At 38.6% G+C, this 13,769-nt stretch overlaps 1 protein-coding gene across 1 annotated transcript in view; it reads right to left on the minus strand.

Annotated features, from left to right (window-relative positions):
* The window catches only part of SMC6 (structural maintenance of chromosomes 6), a 74,435-nt gene that overhangs the window by 10,518 nt on the left and 50,148 nt on the right, over window positions 1-13,769 (minus strand). Inside the window, exons 20-23 of the mRNA XM_070379146.1 lie at window positions 12,980-13,150; window positions 5,393-5,530; window positions 4,242-4,387; window positions 3,859-3,984 (exon numbers count right to left, since the gene is read on the minus strand). Coding sequence (XP_070235247.1) covers window positions 3,859-3,984; window positions 4,242-4,387; window positions 5,393-5,530; window positions 12,980-13,150 — 581 coding nt within the window. The remainder of the gene's footprint in view (window positions 1-3,858; window positions 3,985-4,241; window positions 4,388-5,392; window positions 5,531-12,979; window positions 13,151-13,769) is intronic.

Raw genomic sequence — 13,769 nt, forward strand, 5'->3', positions numbered from 1 at the left:
CACTTCCATTGTATAATCATAAGGGATTTGATTTAGGTCATACCTGAATGGTCTAGTGGTTTCCCCTACTTTCTTCAATTTCAGTCTGAATTTGGTAATAAGGAGTTCATGATCTGAGCCACAGTCAGCTCCCGGTCTGGTTTTTGTTGACTATATAGAGCTTCTCTATCTTTGGCTGCAAAGAATATAATCAGTCTGATTTTGGTGTTGACCATCTGGTGATGTCCATGTATAGAGTCTTCTCTTGTGTTGTTGGAAGAGGGTGTTTGCTATGACCAGTGCATTTTCTTGGCAAAACTCTATTAGTCTTTGCCCTGCTTCATTCCGTATTCCAAGGCCAAATTTGCTTGTTACTCCAGGTGTTTCTTGACTTCCTACTTTTACATTCCAGTCCCCTATAATGAAAAGGACATCTTTTTTGGGTGTTAGTTCTAAAAGGTCTTATAGGTCTTCATAGAACCGTTCAACTTCAGCTTCTTCAGCATTACTGGTTGGGGCACAGACTTGGATTACTGCGATATTGAATGGTTTGCCTTGGAAACGAACAGAGATCATTCTGTCGTTTTTGAGATTGCATCCAAGTACTGTATTTTGGACTCTTTTGTTGACCATGATGGCTACTCCATTTCTTCTGAGGGATTCCTGCCCGCAGTAGTAGATATAATGGTCATCTGAGTTAAATTCACCCATTCCAGTCCATTTTAGTTTGCTGATTCCTAGAATGTCTACATTCACTCTTGCCATCTCTTGTTTGACCACTTCCAATTTGCCTTGATTCATGGACCTGACATTCCAGGTTCCTATGCTATATTGCTCTTTACAGCATCAGACCTTGCTTCTATCACCAGTCACATCCACAGCCCTTCCTAAACTGCATTACATTTCCACATTTGAAAATATTGATAGTTTCAGTTTTTCCTTTGTTGCCACAATAACTATTGCTAGCTGGTATTCAGAATTTTCTGTTAACTTTCCTTCTGAAATACTGATATGCATTTTTCAACTGTGTCCACTTATGGGATATCTAAAACACTGTCCTCATGAAAGTGACAAGGTTCTCCAGTGTAAAGAGATAAACAATTTAAAAAATTTAACCATCTCTATTGTCCTCTCAAGATTAGGTAAACAATGTAAAACTTGTCAGGGGTGAAGAAACATATCAAGATAATAAATTATAAGACCAATACTTTAACAGAAAATACTTTAGGGATGCCACAAATTACTTTCACATTAAGAGTAAAAGGCCATGAGATTAAAAGATGCTTGCTTCTTGGAAAAAAGGCTATGACAAACTTAGACAGCATATCAAAAAGCAGAGACATCACTTTGCCGACAAAAGTCCGTATAGTCAAAGCTATGGTTTTCCAGCAGTCATGGATGGATGTGAGAGTTGGACTATGAAGGCTGAGCGCCAAAGAATTAATGCTTTTGAACTGTGGTGTTAGAGAAGACTCTTGAGAGTCTCATTGACAGCAAGGAGATCAAACCAATCAATCCTAAAGGAAATCAGTCCTGAATATTCATTGGAAGCACTGAGGCTGAAGTTGAAGCTCCAATACTTTGGGCACCTGATGTGAAGAACTCATTCATTAGAAAAGACAGACCCTGATGCTGGGAACGATTGAAGGTGGGAGGAGAAGGGGACAACAGAGGATGAGAGGGCTGGATGGCATCACCGACTGGATGGACATGAGTTTGAGCAAGCTCTGGAAGATGGTGATGGACAGTGAAGTCTGGTATGCTGCAGTCCATGGGGTTGCAAAGAGTTCGACATGATAGTGACTGAACAATAACAACAAGAGTAAAAGGGCAGTGAAAACCCAGGTGGCACCCAGAAGCCCCGTTTAGGAATCTGGGGAGGCCCAGGCCCTCCGGTTCAACAAGCAGTGTGTGGGGAAGACAGAGCTGCACTGAGAGAGCTCTAGAGAACCACAGAGGGGCTGGGAGATCCCCAGGTTAAGTAACCTTATCAGTGGCAGTGTGGGAATACTGCCCGAGGCTGGCAAGAGAAACACCCGAAAGCAGCAGAAACAACCCCTGAGGTCACTCAGAGCCAGGAACAGTTCACATTCCCACAGGTACGAGTGGAGTAAACTCACAGTGCATCAACAGAGGACTCAGAAAAGCACAGCTTCACTGGTAATAAAAAAATTTGTCCTTGACCGAAGACTGCTCTGGTCCTACCTAACAAGACTTAAAAGCTGCCTCAAAAGAATAAAAATAAGAAAGTCTTTAAGTTCTAATAACATGCATATAAAACTGAAACACACATTTCAAAAACTAACCTATTGTTTAGTTAAGGAATATGGCCAAACAAGCAAAGCCTATTTCCCATTATGGCTTTATTTGAATTTCCCCTCACTGCAGATGGTGACTGCAGCCATGAAATAAAAGACGCTTACTCCTTGGAAGGAACGTCATGACCAGCCTAGACAGCATATTCAAAAGCAGAGACGTTACTTTGCCAAAAAAGGTCCGTCTAGTCAAGGCTACGGTTTTTCCAGTGGTCATGTATGGATGTGAGAGTTAGATGATAAAGAAAGCTGAGTGCCGAAGAATTGATGCTTTTGAACTGTGGTGTTGGAGAAGACTCTTGAGAGTCCCTTGGACTGCAAGGAGATCCAACCAGTCCATCCTAAAGCAGATCAGTCCTGGGTGATCTGATCTTCATTGGAAGGACTGATGTTGGAAGCTGAAACTTCAATACTTTGGCCACCTGATGCGAAGAACTGACTCATCTGAAAAGACCCTGATGCTGGGAAAGACTGAGGGCAGGAGGAGAAGGGGATGACAGAGGATGAGATGGTTGGATGGCATCACCGACTCAATGGACAAGAGTTTGGGTAAACTCTGGGAGTTGGTGACGGACAGGGAGGCCTGGCATGCTGTGGTTCATGGTGTCGCAAAGAGTCAGACACAACTGAGCGACTGAACTGAACTGATAGTAGGGAAACTTAAAATTTATAAAAATTAAAAAAATTCTAGTCTTAAGACCATAGTTCTTGGTATGGGGATGCACGCTCAGTTGCTTCCTACTCTTCACAACCCCATGGACTGCAGCCCACCAGCATCCCAAGTCCATGGAATTTTCCAGGCAAGAGTACAGGACTGGGTTGCTACTTCCTTCTCCAATAGTTCTTGGTATAAACAGAGTTAAAAAACATGCTACTGAGGGGATGCCATAGGAAAAATAGCTTAGGTGGAAACACTAGGGCTGCCTAGGATTCAAGTATATCAAGAGCCAAGCCTACCTATCAACTGTCCTCTGGTTTATTTCTGTTGCTTGTGATTTTAGTTGATTGATCCCTGACAATCTGCACATTTCTGGGTATACTAATGAGATCCAGTGTCTCTGACCCGGTACTCATTTATTCAAACAATATACATCACGTTTCTACTACATTTCAGGCACCACAGTAGGCACTGGGGATATATCTATGAACAAAACAGAGATTCTGTACCCAAGGAGCTACATGGTTCTAGATCAGGGCGATCAACTGAGAACCTGCCTCAACAGGGCCCATAAAAAGCCCATAAAAAATTATCTCTCATTAGAACATGCATTGTCTAAGACTGAAATAGTCTGTTTCAGAGCCAAGAAGCTTCCAAATGACCCATTTAAGCAGAGACTGAAAGCCATCTATAAGTTATCCAGTAAGGTACATCTAATGGAGTTTAAGTTTAAAAAGCTCATTTATAAAAGTCCCTTGAAATCTAGAATTCTCATTAAATTATAGGGTCCTAAGCACTACTACATCTTTTCTAATTGAATCATGAAAGTTCTCATTTTATTGTTTACAGGGAAGAATTGAAAACAAAGAATGCATAGTGTGTGGTAATATTTTTTAATGCACTTACCTTCTAAATTGTTGATATGTTTTATATCTATGGATCATTATTTCTTCCAGTAATTTAATAAACCTTTTTAAAGTCTTTACTTTGCTATCCAAATCAAGATAGCTTTCTCTTGCCTCTTGATATTGCCTATTTTATGAAAAAAAAAATATTAAGCAAATAAATGTCATTCAATGAAACATAAAATCTCAAATACACTTAATAAGTTCTATAATAATTCCAAAGAAAAAAGTTATTTATTGTTAATATTACATGTATGAAAGACTAGTTAAGCTGTAACCATGTGCCATAGAAACACTTTACCCAAACTTAAGGTTTTATATAAATATCTTTTGTCTTACTAATATATATGGATAATATGGTAAAGTAGAAAAGCAAGCACTTACTTCATTATTTCCTCTCGATCTCCATAACTAGCATGTTCTGCCTGTATCTTCTGTCTTAATCTATTAATTTCTTTGTCTAGAATTGAGGCAGATTTTTTCACTTCTATCCGCTCTGGACAGATTTGTCTTGCTTGTGACATTTTCTCCTAAGATAACAGACGTTTAACTTTAAAACGTCTTTGATAACAACAATTCACTGTACTATTTGTACCAAAATATGCAAAGTAAAATTCCGAACTTATATTTAAGAAATGTATTTTAATTACACTTAATATCAATGTTATTTTTCTAAGCTTTATACTGAGAATACAGTTCAGAGTCATCATAAATTTTCAAAAGAAAATTGCATTAGTGTACACAATTTTAACAATTTAGAGGAGCTCCATAACCTTCTAGTAAAACAAATTTCAAGTAGATGTTATGAAGGTCTGGCACCCCAGATGCTGAGGTCAGACATAGCTTTCTGTGACTTTTAAGAGGGATTCTAAATACCAAATGGTACTGAAAACATAAAGACCCTTCTGTTTGTAAAATATTAAAAACCCAAAGCACTTGCACACATAGCACTTCCATTCATGACATTCGTATATTAAGTCAAACAAATCAGGCAATGGGTTTCAGAGTTGAAACCATTTTCCTAAGACATGTAAAAACAAAGCTGGAATCCACTTCTTTTAGGTTAAACCATGGTTGCCTTCAACTTACTTTCCTCTAAAAATAGGGCTTCCGCTTTCCACTGTCAACCAGGGTTATTAGTAAGGAGGAGCTGGACTGTAGCCCAACTCACTCCTGAGTTAACTCAGAGGCAGGGAGTATTTTTCTGACATAAAGCTGCTATGCACTTGCCAAGTTAGGCATGTAAGGAACTATTTCAGAGAAGGGAGTGCCATTTTCCAAATCACCTGGAGGCACAATAAGGGGCTATGGCAGTCCTGCCTAAAGTACTCTTCGTGTTGGTCTATGAAGTCCCCACATTTTGAGAGTCCCTAAGTCTTTCCCTCTGTTAATTCACTGAAACAGCTATTACTCCAAAGAAAACAGATATCCATCAGACAACTTGTCTCTGTTTGGAAATATGACATTAAGGAAAACGCACTTTAATAATCATGACTAAGGTTGTAAATAAAAGGTTTTAAAAAATCATGGATAACCTCTAGCTCTTTTTCTTTCATATCTAGTTCTCGTTTCTTTTTATTTAAAGTATCCAAGTGTTCTTTCTGCTTGTCTTCATAATGCCGTTTCCCTCGCTTTTGGTTATCCACTTCAGAATCAGCAAGGTTTAATTCATCCTGTTTAAATAAAACCAAAATAATCTATAAGGAAAAGATTGCTTTAAAAAATTATCAGCTTAGGTATAAACTGACAAGTAATAAAGTGGACAGGATTATGCTGCTTGAAGAGGCCAGTGTTAAGAGTTCATATCCTTCTGTGACCATTGGAAAAATGCATCACTCAACTATTCTTATTACTCAAAACATAGCTCTAACCACAATAAAGATGCCAATGCTGAAGACACATGAGAAAGGTTAAAAAAACTAATTCATGAAATGTAAATGGAAACAAAGCAGTATTTCTAAATGTTAAATGTATTACTTCGTATATGTGATTCTGTGGTGTTCATGTATAATTAAATTAATAGACTGAATGTCAAGTACACATTTTGATTATTTTGCCTGATAATTTTATACATGAATGATGCCCAAAACACATTTTCTTCTATTATTGGAATTCTCCCTTGTTATAGGAATCTGTCTTCTATTAAGAGTATATACAACATATAAATTTCTTTAAAGGAGGTAGAGACTGGTGAAAAGATTTTACTGGTATTTAGAGATGATATATGTACAAAGCCATAAATTATGGCAGCTTTCTTAAATACTGATATATAGATTGCCTTCTTTATCATCAATTTGGATGTTTTAAAAAAACAGATTTCCAAACCCCACCTCTGGAGATTTTATTTTAGTAGGCTGAGAATCCCTACATCTCAATTTTTAAAATGGCTCTTGATTTCAGTTCAGTTCAGTTCAGTCGCTCAGTCGTGTCCGACTCTTTGTGACCCCATGAATCGCAACACGCCAGGCCTCCCTGTCCATCACCAACTCCCGGAGTTCACTCAGACTCACGTCCATCAAGTCGGTGATGCCATCCAGCCATCTCATCCTCTGTTGTCCCCTTCTCCTCTTGCCCCCAATCCCTCCCAGCATCAGAGTCTTTTCCAATGAGTCAACTCTTCGCATGAGGTGGCCAAAGTATTGGAGTTTCAGCTTCAGCATCATTCCTTCCAAAGAACACCCAGGACTGATCTCCTTTAGAATGGACTGACTGGATCTCCTTGCAGTCCAAGGGACTCTCAAGAGTCTTCTCCAACACCACAGCTCAAAAGCATCAATTCTTTGGCGCTCAGCCTTCTTCACAGTCCAACTCTCACATCCATACATGACCACCCGAGAAACCATAGCCTTGACTAGACGGACCTTTGTTGGCAAAGTAATGTCTCTGCTTTTCAGTATGCTATCTCGGTTGGTCATAAGTTTCATTCCAAGGAGTAAGCGTCTTTTAATTTCATGGCTGCAGTCACCATCTGCAGTGATTTTGGAGCCCCAAAAAATAAAGTCTGACACTGTTTCTACTGTTTCCCCATCTATTTGCCATGAAGTGATGGGACCGGATGCCATGATCTTTGTTTTCTGAATGTTGAGCTTTAAGCCAACTTTTTCACTCTCCACTTTCACTTTCATCAAAAGGCTTTTTGCTCTTGATTTAAGAACCACCAAATTAAATTTTGCTGAGTTTGTCTATTTTTTGAGCCTAGTCTAGTATTCTTGCCTAGAGAATTCCATGGACAGAGGAACTTGGTTGGGCTATATATACTCCATGGGGTCACAAAGAGTCGGACACAACTGAGCCACTAACACTGGACATATATACTATGATGATGATGTTTACCTTCAGGAATCATAGTTATAAAGAAAAAGAAACAAACACAAACCAAAACAACAGCATCAAGGAAGACAGAAGATTTACGGATATCCCGAAAAGAAAAAGAACACGTGATGTATCTAAAAATTCCCAGTTATTTACACCTCATATAAAAGAGCAGAAACAGGCTACTTCCTGACCTAAGAATACAATTTTCTGCAAGTTATTCACACTGCTAAAATAACTACCACCCAAGGTAGACACTTAATGATATAAAGTTTTTATAACACAGGTCTATTAAAAATAAAAACATTATTATATGGAGGATAGAGATAAGCTGCTCCTTTATTTTGAAGAAAATAAAAGAAAATGGGTACAATTTTTGTAGTAGGAGATATTACAGCTGGAAATTGGAATGGCTTATGAAACAGAACGGTTGCCAACACTAAATTTTCTAATCATTTTTTGTAGAAACTTTCAAAATACGTCCATGTTTGCTTTAGGGGATCAAATCAGCTTTATGGAGCCAAAGGGGTCAGTTATATTAGGATGGATCGTGTTGGTTAATTTTCTCTGAGTAACTTTAGAAAGGGAAAAACTTGACTTATAAAACAGAATGCAAAGAATTTAAGGTTCTTTCTATTACTGTGGCTTTTTTTTTAACTTTACAATATTATATTGGTTTTGCCATATATCAACATGAATCCGCCACAGGTATATACGCGTTCCCCATCCTGAACCCTCCTCCTTCCCCGTACCATCCCTCTGGGTCGTCCCAGTGCACTAGCTCCAAGCATCCAGTATCGTGCGGCAAGCCTGGACTGGCAACTTGTTTCATATATATTATAGTCCTCAAATATTTAATAAAATTACATCCTGGGTACCAATAAATGTAAAACTTTAAAAAAGGAACCAAGAGAGTATTTCCTTTCATTTCATTTTGGTGATGGTAAAACAGAGACCTAAATATATTAAATTCACTTAAGTGACACTTACCCTGTTTTGGGGTGAGGGCTAGGATGGGTTAGATCTAGAACTAAATTCTGATATAGCCCTATGTCTGTAGAGCTTCTAACCTTTAAGAAAGATCAGCCTTTAAAAAAAAAGTAGGCTGAGATGCTAGAAGGGACAGAATCATTGAAAATTTTATTCTCTTTGATGTCTAAATAACAAATTTTAGTTAGCTGACAACATTGGATAAATTACTATAGTATGTATTATAGCCACTTGCTTCCTATAATTACATCAATTATGAAGTTTTAGAAAGCTATAAATCATCAGATCTTGAAATTTTCAAAAGCAGTCAGTCTCAATAGAAATAAACACTCATTGTCTCTATCAGAAACAGAGAACCTCTCCTACTCTAATAATGCAGACCATGATTCTTAATGCAGATCCTGCTCCCTGTACAAAAAATTCAATATGACACTAAAGCATTAAGCTTGCAGTATAAATAAAAAAACAAAACAAAACAAAAAAACCACCGCACACGGCCACAGCCCACACGACGACCGCCAGGTAGCTTCCTCCCGACGGCCGCAGCAGCAGTGATCGTGGCGCGCCACGCCGTGCGCCACCCCGGCCCCTCGGGGGATGGCGGAGTTTGGAGAGTGAAAAGGTTGGCTTAAAGCTCAACACTGAGAAAACTAAGGTCATGGCATCTGGTCCCATCACTTCATGGGAAGTAGATGGGGAAACAGTGGAAGCAGAGTCAGACTTTATTTTTTTGGGCTCCAAAATCACTGTAGATGGTGATTGCAGCCATGAAATTAAAAGACACTTACTCCTGGGAAGGAAAGTTATGACCAACATAGATAGCATATTGAAAAGCAGAGACATTACTTTGTCAACAAAGGTCCGTCTAGTCAAGGCTATGGTTTTTCCAGTGGTCATGTACGGATGTGAGAGTTGGACTATGAAGAAAACTGAGTGCCGAAGAACTGATGCCTTTGAACTGTGGTGTTGCAGAAGACCCTTGGACTGCAAGGAGATCCAATCAGTCCATTCTAAAGGAGATCAGTCCTGGGTGTTCTCCGGAAGGAATGATGCTGAAGCTGAAACTCCAGTACTTTGGCCACCTCATGCGAAAAGTTGACTCATTGGAAAAGACTCTGATGCTGGGAGGGATTGGGGGCAGGAGGAGAAGGGGACAACAGAGGATGAGATGGCTGGATGGCATCACCGACTCGATGGACATGAGTTTGAGTGAACTCCGGGAGTTGGTGATGGACAGGGAGGCCTGGCGTGCTGCGATTCATGGGGTCGCAGAGTCAGACATGACTGAGCGACTGAACTGAACTGACAGATCAAAATAAACTGTTTAAAGTGAGAAAAATACCCCCTATGCCAAGATTTCAATGACTACATACTTGAACAGCATGTTCTACCTCTTGCCACTCCTCTGACACAAAATGAACAAATGTCCTAACAGAAAACAGATTCTATCTAGAAGCTGCTAATACGTCATGACAGCTTCTGAGGAATTAACTCCTTTGTTAGCCAACTCTTCTTGGTCCTGTTATTGATGGCTAGTAGGATGCAACACTATAAAGAAAAACCCTCTTGGCTACTAGACGACTGTGTGCAGGTTTACTGAAGGGTTCACTTATTGGCAACCAAGGCAAAGAGCTAAGATCAATAATTCTTACTGCATTCTGCATGTATATTTTGCTACTGAACTTATCCGTGGACTTCCAATTCTAGGAGTTGCTTTAGCCTACAGGTCCCTAACGGAGAAGGCAATGGCACCCCACTCCAGTACTCTTGCTTGGAAAATCCCACGGACAGAGGAGCCTGTTAGGCTGCAATCCATGGGACTGCTAAGAGTTGGACACGACTGAGCGACTTCACTGTCACTTTTCACTTTCATGCATTGGAGAAGGAAATGGCAGCCCACTCCAGTGTTCTTGCCTGGAGAATCCCAGGGACAGGGAAGCCTGGTGGGCTGCCATCTATGGGGTCGCACAGAGTCGGACACGACTGAAGTGACTTAGCATAGCACAGGTCCCTAAAAGAACAGAACACAGCTTAACTTATCTGGGATAATACAGTGCTTCCCAGGTGGCGCAGTGGTAAAGAATCTGCCTGCCAGAATAGGAGACATGGGTTTGATCCCTGGGTGGGGATGATCCCCTAGAGAAGGAAATGGCAACCCACTCCAGTAATCTTGCCTGGAAAATTCTTTGGACAGAGGAGCCTGGCGGGCTACAGTTCATGGGATAATTCGGGTGCTAATTATTTCTTTTTCTATATTACTTTAGCATAAATTATCATTTCGATTTTAATCAATCCTTCATCATTTAAAATTTTCTTTGATCTCATCTTTGTTTTAATTTCACTTCTCTAATCCCTGAATTTTGAATTTGGTCTCTCCCATTCTTGACAATTTTCATACTTATTTTATTTCCTCTTATTCTATTTTCTTTTAAAAATTAATTCTGTCTTCTTTATTTATCTTGGACTTTTTGTCTTTTTGATTCTAATTTCCTATAGTAACTACTTTTTATTTGTCTTTTTCAATAGTATCCTTAGTATGTTTTCCTTTCTCACAACATTAAAATTTTTTAAAATTCTTAGCTCAAGTAGAAAAATACAAAACCAACATGTATTACCAAGGTAGCCAGAAATCACAACTCTATGGAAAGCAATAATATAGAGGTCACCACAAATAGGGAAAAATTGTTTCTATTCAGCTTCTCCTCTAACTCTCTTTAATAAATTACATTTTCTGTCAGTGGAGACAATTATAGTAAAGTACATATATGTGCAAGTTCTTTTAAACTTTTAAAATATTTAAATACATTTTGAGTCAAAGAAGTACTTTTCCTGCAAAAAAGGGGTTATATCATCAACATACCTCTTCCCTCTTAAGACATACTACTGATTCTTCTGTGTCTTATAAATAAAATCTTAAGTTTTGAGAATAATTGAGCTGTTCAATTAGAATGATAATAAGCTGCTGATAATAAACTTTATTTCCCTAATTTGGTTTCAAAAAGCATGTGTCTTCAAACAAAAAAAGCCAATTGAATTCTGGCTGGAATATAATGCAGATATGTTAGTAAGTAGGTATTTCAAGCTGGCTTTTATATCAACTAATCTTAGAGTTCAAAGATTAAACTCTTTGACAGAGATAAAATTGCCAACATTTGTTGGATCATAGAAAAAGCAAGACAGTCCCAGAAAAACATCTAATTCTACATCTACTTCTGCTTTAATGACTATGCCAAAGCCTTTGACTGTGTGGATCACAATAAACTATGGGAAATTCTTTAAGAGATGGGAATACCAGACCATCTGACCTGCCTCCTGAGAAATCTGTATGCAGGTCAAGAAGCAACAGTTAGAACTGGACATGGAACAACAGACTGGTTCCAATAGGAAAAGGAGTATGTCAAGGCTGCATATTGTTGCCCTGCTTATTTAACTTATACGCAGAGTACATCATGAGAAATGCTGGGCTGGATGAAGCACAAGCTGGAATCAAGACTGCCAGGAGAAATATCAATAACCTCAGATATGCAGATGATACCACCCTTATGGCAGAAAGTGAAGAACTAAAGAGCCTCTTGATGAAAGTGAAAGACAAGAGTGAAAAGTTGGCTTAAAATCCAACATTCAGAAAACTAAGATCATGGCATCCGGCCCCATCACTTCATAGACAATAGATGGGGAAACAATGGAAACAGTGACGGACTTTATTTTTGGGGGCTCCAAAATCACTGCAGATGGCGACTGCAGCCATGAAATTAAAAGACACTTGCTCCTTGGAAGCAAAGTTATGACCGACCTAGACAACATATTAAAAAGCAGAGACATTACTTTACCAACAAAGGTCCATCTAGTCAAAACTATGGCTTTTCCAGTAGTCATGTATGGATGTGAGAGTTGAACTACAAAGATGAGTGCCAAAGAATCAATGCCTTTGAACTGTGGTGTTGGAGAAGACTCTTGAGAGCCCCTGGGACTGCAAGGAGATCCAACCAGTCCACCCTAAAGGAAATCAGTCCTGAATATTCATTGGAAGGACTGATGCTGAAGCTGAAACTCCAGTACTTTGGCCACCTGACACAAAGAACTCATTCATTGGAAAAGACCCAGATTCTGAGAAAGACTGAAGGCAGGAGGAGAAGAGGACAACAGAGGATAATGGTTGGATGGCATCACTGACTCGATGGACATGCGTCACAGAGTCGGATACAACTGAGCAACTGAACTGAACTGAACCCTAGAGTTATTGAGAAGAGGTAGGACAAGAGAACAGATAAGCACAGAGACAGAACAGACAGATAAATATCCCTGTCTCTGACCTAAAAGAAGAAAATATCCCACAAAATAAAAAGGTAACAAAAGCTGTAACCTTCTCAGGGGGTGGGGGGGAGAAATTTGGCAATTTATTTTCTGTAAAGGTGTGAGGAGATTATTTAATTCTGATTGATCTAATGATGAAAAGTTGGTGTACATCCCAGTTTTATACAGCTTTATTTACATTTAGTCATAAATTCTGTTAGAATATTATCTAGCAGGTGTGAAAGTCAAAGTCGCTCAGTTGTGTCCAACTCTTTGCCACCCCTTGCAACCCCACAGACTATACAGTCAATGGAATTCTCCAGGCCAGAATACTGGAGTAGGTAGCCTTTCCCTTCTCCAGGGGATCTTCCCAATCTAGGGACTGAACCCAGGTCTCCCACACTGCCGGCAGATTCTTTACCAGCTGAGTTACCAGGAAAGCCCTTCTAGCAGGTATACTGCAGATATAACTGAAAAATAAATCAATAAATACATACATATATATATATCAGAATAACAATATATACCTTAAGTGGATCTGCTAGCTCTGAGAGCTGATTAATTTTCTGTTTAATTTCATCATACTTGTTTTCTGCTTCTACTTTCAGGCTTTTAAGATGTTCCATATTTTCTTTTTGTTGTTCCATATTTTTCTCAACCATTTTCATCTTGATTTTATTTTCTTGAGCTTCATCTTCCTGGCAACATTTACAGAGCATATAGAATTAATTCAAATACTTAAGTTATCCAACAGGAAAATAATATAATTCTGGAAAAGGAGAAACTATAGGCTACAAACAAATCAGATTAAAGACAAATACAAAGAACATTACGATATTTTCATACCCTTACTGGTAAATTAGAAGGTAGAAGACTATAGGTTAAAAAATAGAAAAGGATTACATTTAGAAGACAAACTATTTTATTGTGCTTGAGGTCATAATCAAAGGGGATAACTTTTATTCTCACTTTTTCTTTCAAAATATAGTATATATAAATATATACCTTATGCCAGACAATGTATCAGATGCAGACTGAACAAAAATAAATAAGACATACAACTTTAAGAAATTGAGTCTATCAACAATAGGAATTAAAGCAGAAAAACACTAAGGGGAAAACCAAATTACTAATACAAATTGGAGACAAGTTCTTATTGAAGTAAACTCCATCAGTGCAGTGACTTGATCTGTTTTGTTTACTGTTGTGTCCTTCAGCATTTAACATGATGCCTGGTACAGAGTAAATACCGATTTACTCTGAATGAACCAGGTGAATACTGATTCATTTTAACAAGACTCTGCAATCTATTTAATT

This window comes from Bos mutus, chromosome 11, assembly GCF_027580195.1.
Source record: "Bos mutus isolate GX-2022 chromosome 11, NWIPB_WYAK_1.1, whole genome shotgun sequence".
Classification (NCBI taxonomy): Eukaryota; Metazoa; Chordata; class Mammalia; order Artiodactyla; family Bovidae; genus Bos; species Bos mutus.